This window comes from Balearica regulorum, chromosome 9 (assembly GCF_011004875.1).
Source record: "Balearica regulorum gibbericeps isolate bBalReg1 chromosome 9, bBalReg1.pri, whole genome shotgun sequence".
NCBI lineage: Eukaryota > Metazoa > Chordata > Aves > Gruiformes > Gruidae > Balearica > Balearica regulorum.
In genome coordinates this window covers 15582031-15603011 of record NC_046192.1, presented here as the reverse complement: position 1 = coordinate 15603011, position 20981 = coordinate 15582031, and the positions used below count along the sequence as shown (strand labels likewise).

The 20981-nt window shown below is 45.4% G+C and overlaps 1 protein-coding gene across 3 annotated transcripts in view; it reads right to left on the bottom strand.

Moving 5' to 3' along the window:
- Nucleotides 1–20981, bottom strand: part of FGF12 (fibroblast growth factor 12) — a 226880-nt gene that overhangs the window by 136147 nt on the left and 69752 nt on the right. The window contains exon 1 of one of the 3 annotated variants that reach the window (XM_075761240.1): nt 8349–8475. The exons of the other annotated variants lie outside the window; for them this stretch is intronic. Coding sequence (XP_075617355.1) covers nt 8349–8436 — 88 coding nt within the window. The 5' untranslated portion in view covers nt 8437–8475. Of the gene's footprint in view, nt 1–8348; nt 8476–20981 lie in introns of those variants that run through there. 3 annotated transcript variants of the gene reach the window in all.

The following is a 20981-nucleotide window of genomic DNA, read 5'->3' as shown; positions in this document are numbered from 1 at the left end:
TCCACATAGGGTCAGATGCACTTAAAGATGCTCTGACTGTGATTAGATTTTGTTTATAAACAAGTTCACGGTCTGCATGCTCCTGCAAGAGAACAGACCCCATTGTGTCAGGGCTATTCACGTAGAAAATAAAAAGTTGCTGTCTCCACAATTAAAAAACAAGCACAGAAAATAAGCAATGGCAACAGTAAGTCACAAGAACTCAGAAAACCAGTGACAGCATGTTGGCCGCCTGGTCCTATCAGCAATATAATCATTATTTTGTTTGGTTTTCATTTCACATCGCAACAGAAGAGGAAATCCAGAACTTGAGAAGGAATTTGCAGCACGGAGGACTTAGCAATATCTTTCCAGTGGTCATTTGTAGACAAACCAACATCATACAGACGCTTGAGAAGTGTCATTGTGGGAGTGTCACAGACACTTTTGATCCCAGTGCTTTTCCAGTTTGAATGCTCTGAGTACATCCAGCTCCACCCCAAGCCCCGTAAGGAAGACTGCTATGACCCGTCCCTCCCTCCTAGCGCACCCTGGGTCATGCCGGCAGACTTACCCATTCTGAAAAGTCACTAGACTAAGGCAGAGCAGGGAGCACTGTGTTGGGTACTTTCATCCACAAAGAACGCCCAGCACGTCTAGCTACATTTGTTAAGCCCGTTTCATTATAAGTCCCCCTTCTCCATCCCTCCTCCTCAGTGCTCTCAACTCCTCATTCCAATCCCATGCTCATGTAGCCCTCCCACCCACTGTGTATCCAAGTTTTGCATTTAAAACACTTCTCTAGGCTCCTGTATGCCCCCCAACACATGTTCCTGCTCCTGGACCTTTCCCCTGAAGGACCCAGCATTTCCTCTGCATCCTGCCCACGGTGCCTGCAGGTACACTTGCACACTCACTGGCACACCAACAAAGTCTGTTTGAGAAGGAACTCGGAAGAAGGGCTATAAACTGGGACAAAATTGACTACATTTGTCACAATCCCAGCACAGGGCAGGGGATTTTCCTGACTTCTCAACCCCTTGTCCTATCTCCAAGGAGGACCAGCAACCTCAGCAAGTGGGTATCAGGCCTGTGACCCTGGGGATGAGGCCAGTGTGTTTCTCAGATGAAAGACTCCTGACCTACAGCAAACGGGATGCCCCAGCTGGTCCCAGGCTCAGCTGTGACTTTATAAAAAGACTTGCTGAGAAACTAGCGGGACACATACAAGAACGGAGAGCAGAAATTCCCCGTCTCAGCTCTGCCAGAGCGAAGCAATGACTTCAGTCAAGTCGCTTCATCTCACCGTACTTACCGTTGCCGACCCATCCCCTCAGTGGCACAAAGCAAGCTGATTAGGACTGAGCAGCGCGATTGCCGGGCTATACAAGTGAGCTTTCGAGTGAACAAATGGCTGGGAATGCACGTTAAAGCAGGAAGAGGACACTAATAAGGAAACAATTGATTATTTCATGTTTTTTAGAATGGATTTTTTTTCCTATTCTTTCCTCTTATCTGAAACAAGCAAAGCTATGAGGGAATAAATACAATTCCAGAGACAATCCACACTTTGGATCCTGGAAGCATTTGGTGCCAAATTCTGGAAAACAAAACAATGATAATGACTCACGCTGGGCCTGTGGGTGGCTCATCACAAAATTAGCAGCAGCTTCCATGCTCCCAGCTGAGACTGGCTTTGCTGGGTTGTTTTCACAGATCTCCAGGACTGCAATTTAGCACATGCAAATAGGCCCAGCAGCCAATCGCAGCCACAATACTAGAAAAGCATAAACATGCCATTTAGAAAAATGCTTTGCCATACAAAACATGATTACCTCCTTCCATGCCATTTCAGGCTATGGGAAGGAACGCTATTTTTATTATTAAATGTTACACATCTCTTTTCCTCCAAGGGGAAGAATCTATTTAAAGGCCTTTTAAGCAAACATCTATTCAGACAATTGAAAGCTTTATGTACTACCATCGCATAAGCAATCTCATCTAGCTTTCAGAGCCTGCTGAACTTTTGATGATATCTGTACCACCTGGCTTAAAATGTTTACAACTAGCATCAGTTTGGTAAAAAAGGAACAGATTACTTTTGGAAAGTGGCAGAAAGGGCTGTGGGATCAGTGGACTGGTTTGGAGACAAAGTTCAGTAAGCTAGTAGATCATTCTCACAAACAAAGCAGTAGAATCAAAGTTTCTTTAATGAACAGGGCTTTTCAACTGGGAACTGATGGCTGAGAATACCTCCAGAGGAGTCTGCTGAAAACAGAAAACAAGCCTGCCATCAATGATCTGTTGGACAGGGAAAACAAGAACAATTTTAGGGATGATGCATGTTAAAAAAAAGGTTGAAAGCCACTCATCTAAAAAAATGATTCTGGTAAGCGTTCAAGCACATGATCATCTTAAAATGGGACTGGGTGCATGCGTAGAGTTAAATGTGCACTTCGACAGTTCGCTGAACTGAGACCTACCTCCGGAAATACTCCTTGGTCTTTGAGTGGACGTGACCTAACGATCTTCACAGAGCTCTTAAGCTGAAAGCGTTTGCTTTCAAAGTCATCAGCTTTGAATATCTGCTTATGAACCTGGATTCTTTTGTTACTTTTCAAATGGAAAAACAATAACACGAAAGACCGTATTTTTTGTATACAGTTATTAAAAAAAAAAAGATGGAAAAGCTAGAAAAATCTTTCATTAAATTCTTGGTTAACATTTCCCACTCAGACTTACAGTTTATAATGTGTCACAATTGCACATGGTGTTTAAATTGAGACAAACTCTTCCTTCTTCCTTGGTTTAGTTTGGGAAGTGAAGGAAGTTAAACTTTATCTCTTTGCAAAACCATGTAAACCTCCAGGTGAAAAGTACCATAAACCAGCCAACCTCTACTTCTGAGATCTATTTATCGTCCTGATACAACTACTTAAAAAAATTCCAGTGAAGCTCATTTTGCTCATTCACTGCAAGTAAAGCGTTTCACAAATACAATTTGATATCAGTGATGCTCTAGTAGGACCCAGACAAGTTTCAAGACTCAGAAGACTGGATGAAAATCCCACAATTCCAGACTCCCAGCTCTGTAAGCCCAGACATCTGGCTGACAACTATGCAATTGCCAAACTACCTTACACCTAGGAAGTCTCTAGACCTGCATTTGCTTTTGAAGATTTCTGAAATATTTTATTGCAAACTGAAGAATAAAATCCTGCACAATATCAAAGACTTTCCTTCACGTAACTACACAGAACCGGCTGCAGGCACTTCAAAATGTTATATGCGTATAACTTTAAGCTCATGATAATCTGTATTTCTGAAGTTCTGTATAATAGAAACAAAACAACTGCACCAAATGCAAACTCTATCAAATCCATCATTTCTAGCTCAGCCAAAATAGGGTTTTGGGGTTTTTTTTTGTTGGTTTTTGTTTATTTGTTTGGTTTTTTTTTTAACAAAGACGTACAAGCACTCTGGGCTTCCAGGAGAGATGCTTAGCATATGTCTACACAAGAGGGTTACTTCAGAGTAAAGGAAAGTGTGGATTTAAAATGCTATAAGCTATTCTTGAATAATACCCTAGAGGAGTGCTCCTATTACAAAATAAAAAAGATTTTTCAGAGTTTTGCTTAATTCATTTCCCAGGTGAATTAAACTAAATCAGACAAAGGTATTCTTTCTGCTAGCATATGAGTGTCAACAATAGGCATTATCCTGGAACAGCACGGGTACTTAATTTTCACTGGTCCACAAGCGTTACTTTTCCAAAGACCCACAACAGGAACAGAGAGCCTGAGCAAAATGTATGCAGGGACACTGACGCACTCTGCAGAAAACAGCAGGCAAGGGACCTGGTGCAGGAAGGAAAAAGTGCTGATGACCCCCAGTGCAACACCACAGCTTCTCAGCCGTGTCACCTGTTCCCATCTCCAGTTCAGTGGCATTAAGCCACCTTTCCCATCTCCCACCAACAATGCACACACCATGCTCCGAACTGCCACGGACCAGAAGGGCTCTCGGTGGTCTCTAAACTCAGCAAGGAATTACAAGTTTTACTATCTGTCACTTACGTACACAGAGCTATTGCTTCCACTAACTTGAAGCTGACCGTACAGTATGGGCTATACACTATAACCTGCTGTCTACTTGAAAAAACAGCAGTGGGAAAGTTTTCTAAAACTAGCATAAGGAAAGCGTACACAAATGCACGGATCACTGCACAAGCAAAACAAAGAATCCCTGTTGTGCTCATAAGCCAAATGTTAATCTTGATTATGCAATTATACATCTTATGTGTATGATTCCATTTACATCTGCAGATGAGATGTCTTGCACGTGCAGACACTGCAGACATGTAATGACCATGCCTTGGATAGTCTCAGGACAAAAGCTAAGATATGTATTGGTGGTAACGGACAGGTTAATAACAGAGCCACAATCTGGCCCTGCCTACCTAGGCAGAGTGCTTGTTCCTATTGCCCCAAACATCAAACTTAGTGCTGTGAAGCCTAGAGAAACACGAAGACCTACTGTGCCAGGCATCATTTTAATTTGCCACAAAGCCAGCATCAATCAGCATATTTCCAGGAGCATCTCCAAATTACCAGTGTGACAGTCACAGTGAAGCCAAGCTCAGGGTTTACTTTCAATAGGAGCTTAATTTTTACTGAAGGCATTGATTTGCAAAATAGTGATTTAAACTGAGAGGTAGTCTTATCTCAATGTTTGGGAATAGGTCAGTCTCTGGATACAACCAGGCCTGTACTACTGAAAACAAAGCTGAAAATGTGTTGCGGCCAATGTTGTTGCTAGTCAATATGATGATGTGAGAAACTTCTGTGGTTTCAGCGATGATGCTGATAGGAGAGTCTCTTCAGGAGCCAAGGGCAGAACAGGCATTAGACAGAACCACTTACACAGCCAGTTAAGAAGTCTTTACAGAGAAGAACTGAAACACTCACTAGCAGAAATCTCCATGCTGCTCTAAATGTAGTCTACAGCCTTTTGCATCAAAGTAGCTGCAAATCAAGTACAGGTCACCTGAAAGGTTTTTTTTTGCAACTCCATTCACAGTTATATCAACAATACAATCATTATCTGATCTTTACCTTGAACTTAACAGTATAGTAGCTGTCTGTTTCATAATGTTGATTAGCAAGCCAAAAGCAAAAAAACAAAATCTGGACTAGCAAACCACACCTCCCAAGCAAAGAGGAAAAAGGTGTTAGCGGAGACAATAAATTCACTAAAAAATACATAACAAAATTAATTATGATTGCACCACCCAGAAGGGAAATACTTCTGCACATGCAATACCCTCAGTCAGCTTACAAATTCTGAAACTAAGACAACAATTGAAGCACCTAGAAGATGATACAGGAGGACATTGCCGTGCTAAAATACTTTCAAAGAAATACATAAAGGACTATCAATAAATCTCTTGCTCTGTATTGCTACAAATTACTTGCATTTTTGTGGTGCCTTAGAGACCCATTAAACCCCATTTTGCAAGGTGCTGCTCAAACAACCAAAGAAGTTTGCCCCTGTACAGACTAAGATAAGTGTCAGCAGACCTCAGAAGTGGAGCATAAAACCCCAACAGGCTAGAGTTAGCCAAGAGTAAAAATGTGGGAGGTCTTAGCATAGCAATAACAAAAATCTTGGTAATATTTTTGCTAGCATCACAACAGAGCTGCACAGTACTCTACAACTATCTTTGTTTTTCTTTGAAGTATCACGCATCAGTTTCTGTCAGAATCAGGAGTGGTTTAAGGCTCTGAGTCAGCACAACACACGAGTATGAATCTGACTTTAAACGTGCTTGCATCCTTGTGACTAGTTTGCATTAAAGAAAACATAGGTAGGAAAGCAAAGGGCTTAGTACACTTAAGTTGAATGACAGATTGACCAAGTACCAAATAGTTTGGTGTAAATCACCTGCTATCAGGATAACTCTTCAGATCAGAGGATCAAGGATATGTAAGTAGCTCAGCACTTTATGCCACTGTTGTTGTGGCCCATGTTACCATGGTCCTTCCTCTCCTGTAATATATAATCCTTTTGTTGGTTTATATCTCTGACTGGCATAGCCCCCACAGTGCCAACCTGGGCACAGCACTACACCTTCGGGGCTGCTGCAGAAGTATACGCCTATCTTCTAAAGCATGCTTACCTTTCAAAGAAGTAGCAAGGAGATCTCTCCTCCAGCAGGCCTAACCCACAGTGACACCTTTATAGGTGGAAGCTTTCATTTGTGTTACATGTTCTTCAAGAACATAAAGCCCAATCTTACTGGAAAAGGAACAAACGCAGCCAAGGAGGAGGAATGTATTTTAGCAGCCTGATTCAAAGCAACAGACCACATCTGGAGTGCTCAGGCCCGTGGTAGCACAGGAGATCATTCCCATGGACTGCTTCCTTAAAGCACCACATTACGAAATACAAAGACTACACAATGTCAGAGCGGGAGAGATCAGGAAAGATTCCATCACCACACGTACATCAAGCATACTGGAGCACAGGATCCATCAGTAAAGCCAAACCAGCTCAGTAGAGTGACTATTAGACACTATCGTCAGCTTCTGGTTCACTGAAGTTACACCCTAGCACGCCCTATGACCTGAGCACCACCCCATTTTTACCACTAAGTTATTGTACTCTTTACTGCCCCAGGTTTCTAAATGACACAAAACACACTTTCACACATAGCACTATGAAGAAAACTCCAGTATAGCTTTTCACTGAAAAGACAACTGTACGTAACACTTCCAAGCACAGCCACAATTTGTTCTGTTTAGTATGATCATATCTTTCCTGAAAGCAGGGCAGAAAATACTTTCAAGGGAGCCAAGCCTATTCTCTCAACGACGTCCAGCACGTCTCCTACTGCCATGAGCCAGTCACAGACAACAACTTGCACACGTGAGTCTCGTGGGAAGGAAGGGGACACTGAGGCATAAACAGAGCTATAACCATTAACAAATTCTCCTTAGCAGGGCCAAAAGGGAATCCAGGCTACCTCAGTAACAGCGTTCCCCCAAGCACAGCCTTTCTCTTCAATGGACAATACCAGGAGGCATAGAAATTTTTCTCCTCTAGGACCAAGATCTCACGTGAGGAAACAACACAAGCATTAGCAAGCAATACTCTAAAAGACATCCCTGTAAGCATCCGGTGCACAAGGAACACAACGGTCAGGGTTTGATAAGTAGATCTAGTCAAAAGCCAAGTAAGTAGCTAAAACCCAGCCAAGCTCAAAGTAGTAAAGTTAGTGCTGTAACTTCTGCAGATCTTAGTAAAAACATGATGTTTACCTAGCGTTGTATAAAGGGAAAGTCAGACTCGTAAAATACATGTAGTACAAAAGAAATTGCAGAGACATCACTTAAAAAGCTCCAGTAAGATCACCCTAAAACTCAGAGGCAGTGCCACACCAAGCCAAGGCACTTATGCACTTATTCCCCTCTTCAAAAAGCGCTCAGATTCAGCTTAAGATCAAACGCATCCTTCAGCCCTTTACCCCACTGCACTCCCCATTCTGGTGCAGCCTAGAGCAATGCTCCCTCTCCAACAGGCTGGGAACCAAGATAGGTGCTGGGAGTCTCCCAGGCCCCATCAGGAGCAGCTCAGGATTTCCCTTTGCTTCTAGGAGCATCCCCACTTAAGAATGCATTTAACACCCTCCACCAGAAAAACATTACAACGTTACTACTACAAACACAGGATAAAGGGAGCTCTTACAGCGGGCCCAACCTCAACCCTAGAGTCACACAGGGCCGTACGCACTCTGGGGAAAGTCATCCTTACCCTGCCCAGGTGGTAACGGAGAACATGGTTGGGGGTCTCAGGCAGGATGAGAGATACAGAGGTCTCGTGTGGAGAACAGAGAAGGTGGGGGGGAGGCGTGTTTCCTTGTGGTTTGCAGGTAGGATGGGGGACACTAGTGAGGGCCACGTACGAGGTAGAGATCCGCTTAGGGTAGAGGAACCTGTGTGGAGGTTCTGTTCGACTGGGGGCTGCAGCTGGGGTGTAGAACCTGGGCAGGGAACACAGGTGGGATGGAGGCCTCAGGTAGACAGGGGTTCAGATTGGGGATAATGCCACGGGTGGGGAACCTGGGGGCGGATGGGCCCCGGGTTTGGGGGATCCCCGGTTGATGTGCACCCGGGATCGGGGCGGGGGGGGGAATGCCCGGCGGGGTCAGCACCGCGGACAGCGCCCGGTCCCTCCCGGCCACCTGTGCGCGGCGCAGGCGAGGCGGCGGCGGGTGGGGGGAGGAAGGCGAGGAAACGGGGCCAGCCCGGGCCGAGCGGCGCCCGGGCGGGGAGGCGAGGGCGGCGGGGACAAGGACGCGCGCTCCCCACCTGGGCTGTGGCTGGATCTCAGGCGCCTTCCACAGAGACACTGCAGCATATGCGAGCCTTTCTCCAGGAGAAGCCCGAGAATCCTCATGGATTTCACTTTGTGGCGCCCTCCCGCTCCTCGGAAAAGGGACCGGCTCCGGAGCGGCCGGCTCTCAGCGGCGGGGCGCCGGCCCCCCTCGCCGCCAAACTTCCCGGCCCATCGCCGCGGCCCCGCCGCGCCCGGGGGAAGGGTGGGGGACCCCGCCGCCACTTCTCGGGACTTCTCCGCTGGGGAAGGGCAGGCTTTGCCGGGAAGGGGGTCGGGCTAGCTGGAAGGACGTCAAGCCCCAGAAACACGAGCGGCCGGCTCCCAGCCCTGCCCCCTGCCGGCACAGCCCCCTGCCGGGGCGGGGACCCGCCGCCGGGACCCCGCTCCCCCTCACTGCCGGCAGGATCGGCCGCGCCGCTCGGCTGGCGGGCGGGGGGCGGGCGGAGGCTCTCGCCGTTGCTCCCGCAGCTCCTCCCCGCCGCCGTGGAGTGGTCGGTCCCCGCACAGCTCCGCCGCGCTGAAGTTGTCCGAGTCGCGGTGGAGAAGAAGGGAGGAAGGCGGCCCCGCGCCCCTGCTCTCCGGGGCAGGGCAGGCTCGGTGAGCCGCCGTGATCCCAGCCAGCTAGGGCACCACGTGTAGGGGGCACGGAACGCGGCCTTTCCGGGGCTCCCGGCCGGGCAGAAACCACGGGACTTGCAACGTGGCTGGGAAGACGACACACCTCTTGTCTTAAATCACCAGTAGGAGCGTGTGCCTAGAAGCAGGCGTGTTCCTATAACCACACGCTTTAAACGAGCAAGGTTCCTTATTTACACTTCTTGCAGACTTAGGTCCAGGCTCAGCTTTGTGCTGCGCAGAAAGGTAGGGTCGGTATTTCATATGCAAGGAAGGTTGGGGAAAGATTTTCTCAATTCATTAATTTACCCAGTGCAAAACCCATCACACAAAGCCAGAAAGCTCCTCAGAGGAAATAGTACATACAAAAACCTCTCAAATGATCTCTTGCACCTGAGTAGACTAATAATCCACTGAAAGGCAGATGCCTCCGAGACAAATCCCAACCTTGCACCAGGGTGAATTTCTACCTAGATTACCTTGTGCTTAAGCAGGGTTACCTACTCAAACACAACCTTTCAAAGCTCTTGCTTCTCCTGGCACCTGGCAAAAGTGTGCAGGCTTCTCAAACGAGCACAAGATGGAAGTTTTTTAGAATGTACTCCCGTGAGAGTGGGGATACAGGCTTTGTTGTTAAACACTTGCTAGGATGTCTCTCAAGTCAAAACAAAAAGAATGAGGTACAGCGAGCATGACACAGGATGCGACACATTTGCTGGAATCCCATTACAATAGATTAGTAAAAGCTATAAAATACATAGAGAGCAGAATACCAAGGTGCATAAACCAGCCATAGCAAAAGAAACACTGTTCTAGTGAGAGTCTATTGAGGATTTGTGGCAAAATCAATATTTGTGAGAGCACCTAGTCTTTCATACCCTCAAGTAAACACCCTAAAGTTTCAGTTTTCCTCTAGAATAGGAAAAAGAAAAATGTTTAAAATGACAAATGCTTCATGAAATAGAAGCTCTTATTTTCCAGTCAGCCCTACTTAGTACACTGAAGACAGCACTTAGCTAGAAGCAAAGCCAGTAACATACAGTTCAGGACTGTCAAAAGGATGCAAGGTATTAATAAACTAATCCCTGGGATCCATGCTAAACTCAGTTTTTGTTGTCTGCTGTGACTCATGCTGAAAATCATCACTCTGTATGTCTTAATTCATAAGCTATTTTACACAGGACCTTGCACATGCAGGAAGTCACAACAAAAAGCTAAATGAAACTGCCCTCCTCCCTCCTCTGTACATGTCCACACTTACCCAGGATCATCGTTCAGCTACAGTCCTCAGCAATACCTCCTCCACAGCAATCACAGAAGACTACTGTGCAATATCAGGGCAGATGAGACAGACTACAGCTGTTACCTCTCCTCTTCACCCATGGTTGTCCTTCTGTTCTGTTAATACCGATCAGCAACCAAGCTTGTAGCCCCTCCAGAACAGAGCCAGAAGTAGTTTGCATAGTGAAGCCCTAAAACACAACTGGTGGTTCTTGGGTACTTCTATAATAGCACAAAATATAATAGTCCTCTTTCTGCAAATGCATCAGCAGCATGTCTGAGATGAGAACAATTGTGGATGTGGCAGATCAAGGACAGTACAGTGAGATCTGAAGTCAAGGTGCCCTCTTTGCTCAGCAGCCAACATGGAGCTGTAAATGAGGGGGCTCTGATTTAGAAATGCCAGCACTGAAGTGCAGCACCAGGTATCAGGAAGGAGGTGCACTTAGATGTTCTACATATTAAGCTAGTATAGGAACAGGCAGGCATTATCACTTGGACATGCAAGGACAAGTGTATCAGACAATACAGATGTTTGTAAGAAGGAAAAAAATGAGAATGGAACAGATAGCTGAATTTTGAGACCTCTGGTTCATTAAATTAACACAGTTGTTCTTGGAAAATCTACTCAGAATAACCCACAAAAACACTAATAAAATAATCCCCATTTCTTTGTGGGGGTTCCCATCACCTTGCAGCCCGATGATGCAGGCTTAACCTGCTAGGACTGAATGAGTGAGTGTTACCTGACATTTCCAAAGAAGGGCCATGAGGACCGCAACAAGCACATGTTCTTGCAAACTGGGTAGGTTTAAGTAAGTTTAAACAGCAAAATGGAAGCATAAAAATGGCAAAGGATGATTCTTTAGGAACTGTGATGCATATGACTCAAGTGTTTACATGCCACAAAATACTCAGTAATATCATGTACCCAATTAGGTAAATCTTAACCCAGTAAACAAAGCTTATGGAACTTGGAAAGATAAATGGAGCTGACATAAATCAAGATATTGCTAGATGAGTTAACTCATTTTAATCCAAAAACAAGGTAAACCAAAATAAAATTTATTTCTCTGCAAAGGGACAGCATGTACACAAATAATATTTCAATGGAACATAAGTGGCACATAAATCTTGCTATGGCTCCCTCGATGGGCTCACACTACTAAATAATAATGCAAATAACATCTCAAAAGTTACTGTGAAAATGCTACAGATATTTAAATTTTTCCCAATCAGTAGAACATGGGTATTAGAAATTATAGTGTTCCTGAATAAAAGCAGAGATTGCATTTGCTGGAACACAAAGAAAACTGTGAAAGACTCATTGAGGTCAGAAGACAGTTACAGGGAACACAGTGTCATGTGTGTTTCTCCTTTATTAAATTAAAATGCCATTGGCCTTCTGAAGCACAGAACAGAAACGAGAATATGTTTGGGATTATGGAATTTAAATTAATACCTTCTACTAAAAAGAGGAATGCACTGTGCTCTGATCAGAGAAAAATAAGGTGATTTAGCAGACAAGGCTCTTTGCTAGGTATTAAAATAGCATAATGTGCATGAGTTCATCAGTTACAAAAGCCAAAAAAAGAAAGAAAATCTACAAAAGCTCAAAGAAGAGACTAGTCAGGACAGGTAATCTCCTTGTGTTCATACAAAAGCAGGCAATAATCTTTCAAGGCACTGGGTCCATTCTGCTTCTGTTTTCACTCGTATTGCCTACCTGTAGTACTTGGAATATTTCAACTGGTACACAGATAAACACCCTGTGCAGGTGAGTTGTGGGTTGTTTTGGGTTTTTTTGTAAGTCTTTGCCCTTGTTATATTTTCTGGCCAAACACAGTCAGATATGGAGAGAAATGGCCCATTAGCCTCGATAGCTTTGTTCAGGCTGTGCTGATGCAGATCTCAGACCTTGCCCCTCTTGGTAAATTTACAACACTCCTACGGAAGCACCTGGTGCTTATTTCTTGACACTCACTCCATGGATCTCCTTGTGATCAGTGATGATATATTCCTTGGTGATGGCAAATAACCACTTCTCAGCACCTTTCTTCGCAGGAACCATTTGAGCAAAGTCTACCCTGGAATAGGCCAAAAAATATAGCCCTTTTGAGTGCAAACAAATACCCCACTGTGATCACCGTGCTTTCTGAGTATTTCTGCTTACTCTTTGCCCCTTCTTCATGAAGCAGAGCACTGCTGACAAAGAGGGATGGCAGGGTCTGCTTCAGAGACATGTATAGCTTCTGCTGCATCCAGGTTCACCAAAGCACAGAACGCTCAGACCAGAGCCAGTGGGAGCTGCAGCACAAAGTTCAGGGGTTTGCTGAAGGTCACACAATAAATTTGTAGCCAAGTAGGGAATCATCTGTCAGTCCTCGTTCTGGTGATTTAATGAGAGGATTAGCCTCTTCCTAATCAGTATAAAATTGCACTCATTGTAAGGCAAAGATTGCAGCTATTGTGCTGGAAACTCCACCACAGAACAGTATATCACACATCTTCTGACACCAAGTGGAAGATGAGACAAAAAAAAAAAAGACATAGCTTGATTTTGCACATCAGACAAGAAAGACCAATTCCTTGGTTGCTTTTCTGTGGTCAAAATGCAGTGCTACCATATGAACAAGAGGGAACAGAAACCACTTAAAGTCCAGCTCCTGGTGGAGAGACTTTGTAAGATCTCAAGTCTCCTCTCAGCTCACTGAAGCAGATTCATGAGAAAAAGATGTCCCATAGCCTTGATCATTTAATAAGCTTATCCCCAGACACATAAAAAGCTCATAGTAATGAGTAGTTAGTAGCTTCATTTCCAAATATTAAGAAGAAATCTAATATTACATGTAAAGAAGGTTTCGCATATCAAATATCTCCAACGTGAATTAGTGAGAAGTGGTTGTTCTGGATATTTTTCAGCACAGTGACGCTTCCTCAGAAGCTGGAACTTCTAGGACTTCTCCAAACCTATTTTGGTAGTAGTACCAGCAGCTCAGAACAGACACTTTGGAAAAAGGGGCAGCCTATACATTGCTGCTTCCACTCACTTTCAGTGCCCTGCAGCTTTGCAATTTCCTCATCCACAGGATGTCTTGCAATATATTTAAGAACCCTTGATGGATTTCTCCACAACAAATTTTTATAATTGGTTTTTGAAGCCAGTAATACTGTTGGTCTCCTCACTATCTTTTGACAAGAAGTTCTACAGGTTAATCATGTGCCAGGAAATGCTTTTATTAGTTTAAAACTGCTTCTCAGTAGTTCCATTTAATGCTCACCTTAGCAGTTATATTGTGAAATGGTAATTTTATGTTCTCCGTGACAGTCATGGTTTTATCCGCCTCTGTCGTATTTCCCTCCTCAATTATTTCATTTCTGAAGACACTTAAAAACGCCAAATCTGTTCCATCGCTCTGCAGGCAGCAGCTATTCTGCACGCTCTGCTGACCTTGTCGCTGTTTCCTGTGCCTTTCTAGTTCTATCACCTCTTTTTTGAGACAGGGTAACTAGAGCTACACACAGTACTCAAGGTGCGGATGCACCAGGGATTTCTAGCATGGCAGGATGATAGGTCTTATTTGCTCACTGTACCTTTCCCAATAATTTCTGCTTGCCTCTGCTGAGCTAGCACTTTCAAGGAGATCCACACTGTCTCTGAGGTCTTATATCCAAAGAGAAAATGGGTCCAGTAGCACCCTTTACCAGGAGTGACCATAAATATTTTTTTGTTGTTGTTTTTATCTATGGATGCATTACCCTGCATTCCTCAGTTTATACTACCATTAGTTTACCAGACACTTGGTATCAGGAGATTCTTCTGCAACTCTTTCCTGTGCACTGTTTTTCTTATTCCAAATGACTTTGTTCTGCTCAGCAAACTCTGTCTCCTCTCCATCCCCTTGCTCCTCAAGACCATTATGGGAGCATGCTAGACTGCACAGTCCCATCCCTCTCCACTGACAATTTTCCTGCTTATAAGACCTGACCTTTTTTCTTTAAAGGAAACACCCAGTGAGGGAAGCATTTTAGAAATTCAAGTGCATGACTTCATCTACATCATTTTTACTCAGATGCTCAGGGGATACCCAGAGATTTGGTAGGCATGATCTCCTCTGTAAGAGCTTCCCCAGATGGCCAAACCTGGCTGCCAGACCCCCATGGGGTGGGGGCTGTGATTTTTTGCAGGTGGCTGAATTTCAGGGCAAACCCACCGATGTTGCCACATTTGTCCTTTGCACCTGAGAGTAGCAAAATCATCTTCCAGAGGCACCTCCACAGTGGATGTGATTCCTCTGCCAGCTCTGCTTGCTGTTTTACACCTGATCAGTCTCAGCAGCCCCTCACAAGGGAAAACCATGCCAGAAGGCAGAAGATCTCCCCTGTCTGCTGATCCCTCCAGCCTCAGAGGTCATGAGAGACAAAAACAGATTAAAGGGGCATAATGCAGCCAGCGGGGGGAAGATCCGCCCCACGGTGCCCTGGTAATTTAGGTTATTAATCTATGGTAGGCAACAATGGCTTTGCCTGAGGCATGACCCAAGCTTAGAAGGCAACAGCTTGCAGTTGTGCCAGGCTTTTGATGTGGGCAGGCAAGTGAGCTCCCTGGCCAGTGGGGTTGCCAGGCACTGCCCATCAGACAGCACCTCTGCTCCTTTGCTTTCAGCAGGCAGCTGCCGAGGCAAAGCCAACGCTAGAACCGGTACATCTTCCAAATTCGACCAGGAATTTGGCTCTTGGCTTCCCTCCAATTCGCTGCATGAAACATGAACAACTAGCTTTCCTCATCTAATAGTGCAATTAATCCATCCATCTCACAGGAAAAAGTTGTGAGGCTTAATAAAGGAGATTTTTCTGAGGACAAGTATGGTAGACCACCTCTGGAAGAAGCCAACCCCTTTTCCCTTCCAGCAAATTCACTCCTAATGTTCAAGAGTGCATCTGAGGTTGGGAGCAGCTTCTGTGGAAGAACAAACCTCCCCACCTGCCTACTTCCAGTGACACTTACAGAGCCTTTTACTGTCATCCAGATCTGAAGTGTATTTATTCTGGCATGCTAATACAACACGTGTGGCACCGTCTCATCAAGACAAGCAAGTACTTGCCTGCTTAAGTCCCTGCCTGGGGAACGATGGTACAAGAAATGCTTTCTGCTCTAATTCACAGCTCCTTGGATCACAGTAAAGCTACTGCTGGGGCACTACGGTTCAGACCCTCACTCAGTAACTGGCCACTGTAACTGAAGGGCACATGAGGACACGTTTGAAACACAAATTCCACTGGCAAGAGTGCTATTCTGGAGCCTGTAACTCCCAGCTCCTCCAGCATAGCATTGCTACAGCAGCAGGGTCTTTACCAGACCCATACACAGATTTGTCCCTGTTGGTTCTGAAGGCAAAAAAATGACAAAAGCTAGGCATTAATAATATTATAGAGTAGTTATAGTGTAACTATATATGTAAAGTTCATGTTTCAAGAGAATTGAAGACTGGATTTACAAGACCTTTACCTTCCACACTGCTGCTGCAGCCCTGGCCCGATGCACAGTGACACGGCACCACAGGCACGATGTATCAAACTGGCTTCACAGGATAGAGATTTTTTTTGCTGCTCATAGTTTCAGGACAAACAGTGAAGGTAGTCAATATTACCAGACTCAGACATTGCCAACTACAAGGCAGACCCATCTCCTCCATCCTCTGCTATGAAAGTAAAAACAAATCTAAGTAACATGTTTGGGGTTCTTTCTTGCATTGAATCCGAGGTTTCTTTTAAGGTTTCTGGTGTTAGCTTTTCTCTGCAGCCATCAGAACCAGAAAATATCTAAATATGCCAAGTTGTGATTCTTACATAATGGCCTGGGGATTTAAGAAAGGCCCCAAATCTTCTAAGAGGTAGCAACACCAGTTTGCAATAATCACACCGTGACAGGTAACACGGCTGGCTCCCAGAGACAGGAATCATTGCTGACTGGTGACATACTCAGTAATGGTCTTGCTCTGCTTCTGCTGAAAACAGAACAGTGCCAGCCCCGATAGTGGCTTAGGCTGATTATCAGCCCCTGAGAAGTTCTGCTCCTCTATGAGAAGGTAAAAATCCTTCTTTCCTCAACAGATAAAGATATTTCACTTATGCTGGAAGACAAATTCCAGCAAGTCCCATCTCAAAACATGCATAATCTGGCAAAATTGGGGAGGAATGAAGAGTGTTCAAATGAAAGATAAAGCATCATTCTAGTGAAGATTGCTGTGGAACACAGCAAGAAAGAGGAAATCACAAAAGATGAATCACCAATGGGTGGAATTTCAAGAGGGAAATAAAACATGGGAAGGAAACAATTCTGTGTGCAAGCAGATAAATCAGCAAGATATTACTTTATCAGCAGGAAAACATGCACAAGGCATTACCAAAGGCCTTGAAGGTCAATCCCTGCAGTGGCTGTCCACTTCCCACAAGCAAAGTTCCAAACCTGGACCATACACAAGGCACATGTGATGGACCTGGCACAGCACACAGTGCAACTCAGCACAAGCTAAAGCTGTAACTGCAGCAGCAGTAATGGACCAAGGAAGGGATGGAGCAGAAAGAAGTAGCTGCAGAGGATTTACCAATAACGTTAGAGAGCGAGGGCCAGATTCAGACCTGCCATAAATTGATACTACTTCATGAGGTCTGAATTTAGCCCATAAGTTTCAGACACTGATTTTTTTTTTTTACAGGCACTTTAGGGATTCAAAGCTGGAACGATAAAGCTGAGCTGCTGCTCTGTCAGCATGTGCTAAGCTATTTATGAGTCACTAAAACACACCTTTTCTAATTCTCACCTTAGCTTGTGAATGGCATGTGGCCAATGCACCTTCTCCAGCTACTCAAGAAAAGTCACCACAGCATGTTATCTGCTGAGACTATTGGCAGAGCCACTGCATCAACTCTGCTGCAGGACATGTTTGACCTCCAGCCAGTCCTGCATTAGCCTTCTGCCTGTTTACATCAGGACAGCCACAGTCATTGTCCAAACAAGTGCCACACAATGGCAGCACAAAATTTTAAGAAGTGTGTCCAGTGCTTTGTAACCAAACAAGAAAGTCCCCGCAGAATCAAAAACCGTGAGTGCAGACTTGAGTCGTCCTGAGTCAGGCCCCACACACCATTTCTGTCCCTGCACAAGTGGTCCTACCAGGTATACTCTGCGCTCATGAATGAGTGGAACCACAGCCATCACTCCCATTCCCAAACAGCCGCCTCTTACAATTCAGCAGCAAAACAGTAGTTTTGCTAAAGAAATAGTCAATTAAAGCAAAAATCACCTGAGCAAGCTTTCACATGTCACATAACCATCCCCAGACTACTGCCAAAATGATTTCCTTCCATCTGGCATTTGCTTAACCCCCAACACAGAGACAACCTGAAACTATGCAGTACTGGGGTTCACATAATCCCTCCTCGGATATTACATACCTCCCTGGGAGCAGTGGAAGAAACCATGAGGCTCTACCTAGTTATTCAGAAGGCCAGCCCCACATTCAAATCCCAACACTCAGGCTTGACTAGCCCTTTCTCCATCACTTTGATTCCTTCATTGTTATCCTGGCTCCCACAAGGGATCTCCACCCCCCACTCCCCTTCTCACCCAGCTTACATGCACAGATTTAGCAGGATAACTCAGACCTAGGGAATACCAGCTCCACGTTCTCCTGCTATAGAGCAATCCTTGCCTATCTCCAGAAGGTTCTCATGGGTCTGGACTGGGACTGCTGTGCCAGGGAGAGGGAAGAAACAGTTGTTTTGCGAGGAAAAACAGAGGACCTACTGCCCAAGCCACAGTTTCTGCTGCTTCCCTCTGTCACGGTCTCAGCTCAACCTTACTTAAGTCTCATGGGAGCAGCTTGTTGTAAAACACAAGTTTAACTCTTTGCTTTTCATGATGGCAGAGCCACAAGCTCCTGAGGGCAGTACCAGGTACGCTATGAGGCAGCACATGATGTTTGAAGGCGTGAGGAATGGAAATGCAGGTTCCCAGGGAGGCGTCTTTCCTTTTTCCCTGCTGAGTTACAGCAAGCATCATGGTCACATCATCTATTTTTCATTCCCTTGTGCCCACTGTCAAGCTATAATGAAACCATAAGGAATCCAGCATCACTCAGCAGTGTACAAAAGCACTCAGGTTCAGCTCTGCAGAGATTGACTGTATAGTGTGCAGTGCTGCAGGAAGCAGAGTCTGATACCAAGAGCCTGGCTCCCCATTTTTATTTGCTACATTCCTTGAACAGCAGTGATGGCAAGCGAGAGCAAGGCATGGCAGAGGAAAGCCTTACTCCTCACCCTGCTCCTTCAAGTCACCCTCCTGGTTACAGCGAGAGCTGTCAGGCAAAACCACAAATGTCCAAGATGGTTAATGCCAAAAGCAAACTACATGGGGGAAAGCAGACAAAAGGAGAAGGATTGTTCTCAGGATGATGCTCTCAGGGGACACATCGCCCAAAATAACTTCTGAAAGAGTGCATAAGTGGGACTCTTGGGCCTCCATGCAGCTGCAGTAATTCGTCTGCCTTTCCCCAGACCCGTGCCATCGCTGACTCAGGCAGCAGGGGATAAGGGTGTTTCCCACCAGAGTCCGCAGACCGTGCAGGACGCAGCGTGGCCGTGAGTCAGGCTGTTCACACAGAGGTGCAGGCACCACTCACAGGGAGACCCATGGATGCCTCCCGGTGCTCAGGCACCCCCATGCCCCGTGGCAGAGCACCTCTGGGCTCTCAGGTGGGAGAGCCTTGGAGCTGCCTCTCTGCCTGGTTATCCAGACCAAAAGAACTTTTCTCAGCAAGCACAGAAAACATGACAGCGCCTGGTCTCCAGGTAAAATAGGCAGCTGCCTTTGATGAGAGGCAGAACAGACACCAGCTTTACTTGCACACCACTGGGGGAAGCGCCTGGTAATGGGCCTACATTAAGACAGAGTAAATTAATAATCAGGAACAATCTCTGAGCTGACGTCTGCTCCAGCCTGTGGGATAGTCTCTGAGCAGCTAAAACTAGAACAAAGCAATTCCTGGGGAACAAGTAATAAGGAAAAGCCTGCACTGGTCTGTCAGGGATGCAGTGCCTGGATAATCTCATATTAAAGTTTCTTTCTTCTGCTTTTCCCCAGCTTGCTTTTCCAGTTAGGTTCTTGCCTTGTAGAAACCATTGGGTGATGTCTCTGGTACCTCATGATTTCTTCCTTAGTGCCATTCTCACCAAGAGAGGTTTCATGCAGGATTATCTGCCAAGGACAGTTATCATTTCTCTCAGGGGTGTTTACACTGACTAGGATTGATGGAGATGGGCACGTGGTGACTCGGCCAGCCTGCCGCACAGCAGCTGTGTTTGCACTGCACTTCACCCAGACCTGCTATTTATATTTAATATTCCAACTTCCTTTTATTCCACATTGCATGTTTCATATTCCTTCATGATGTCTTTTAATTCCATGTCTCTGTTAAGAGCTCATTCATCCACCAGAAAAATGCTGAAAAGAGTGAGATTAAATAAACAGGTGATGGTTCAGACAGGGTCAAGGCAGTTAACGCAGACACAACATGCTACATGTAGACCAGTATAAGGCTCTTCCATTAACGCATGACAAGAAGTTACAGAAGGTAGAGCAGCTGCCATCCACTTTTGCAAGGGCAGTAGCCTTGAATATCCTTTCATGCTAGTACTGCTGTCAGGATCTTTCCACCCTACAACTGCTCTTGAAAAATGGGAGAGGGCTCTCGTGGCTGGGATGAGGCAGGAGCAACAAGGATGCTGTTTCTGCATGTGGTGCAGTACAGCATTTTTATAGTGTAGGAGGTCCAACAGATCAGCATTTCCTCTCCAGTCTTACTTGAAAAGGGGAGAAAAGATACATTGTTAGGGTTTTGGCTGATTCTTATTCTTTACAGAAACACTATGACCACAGCTTAAGCATCACAAGGGTTTACAGAAGTTTCCCCCTTTGGTCGTGTAGGCTTGAGCAGCAGACTTCTGCATAGTTAAGGGTTATAAATTATACTATCTGTTTATCAGACTACAGGCAACGCTTTCCCATAGTTTAATAATCGCACTGAGATGGGCCCTTGACTGCTGGCAGCAGTAGGGGTCACTGTAGCATGCGTTAAGTGGGAGAATTCAACTAAAAATAAAAACCTAAGGGGAAAAAAACCCAACAAGCTGAAGCATCTTGTGACAACTCACCTCAGAAGCCCTGTCAGTCTGCCAGGACTGCACTACCCAGGACTGGGGAGTGAAGCAAAACCATCCACTGTCTAACACTTGAGAGCTCTTTAACCCACTCCATCTTCAGCTGCTTTCCGTTGCTGGCTGCTTTTAACCTAGTTTTCAACCTCCAGAACTCTTATTTCTGGCTGCAGCTTTCATTAGCAGAGACATGTTCCCCATTCAGTTCCTTCCAGAGATGTAGGCTACATCCCCAAAGTGCCTTTTTGGGAAAGTTGTCTGATGCACTCACAGACTGAGGGTGCAGTGCCCTGGAAAGCTGGGAGGAACATAGCTTTAAGAGTGCATTTTTTTCCTCCGTACTGAGGAGCCAAACCCCACCAACGAAGCTTTTAGATGGGATTGTTCTTTCCTAACCATTGTCAGTTTTGTTTCCAAAACTGATGGGAAAGACTGGCTTTCAAGGACACAGAGCCCTCTTTTCCCTTTGTCTCTTTCCCTCTCCTTTTGGA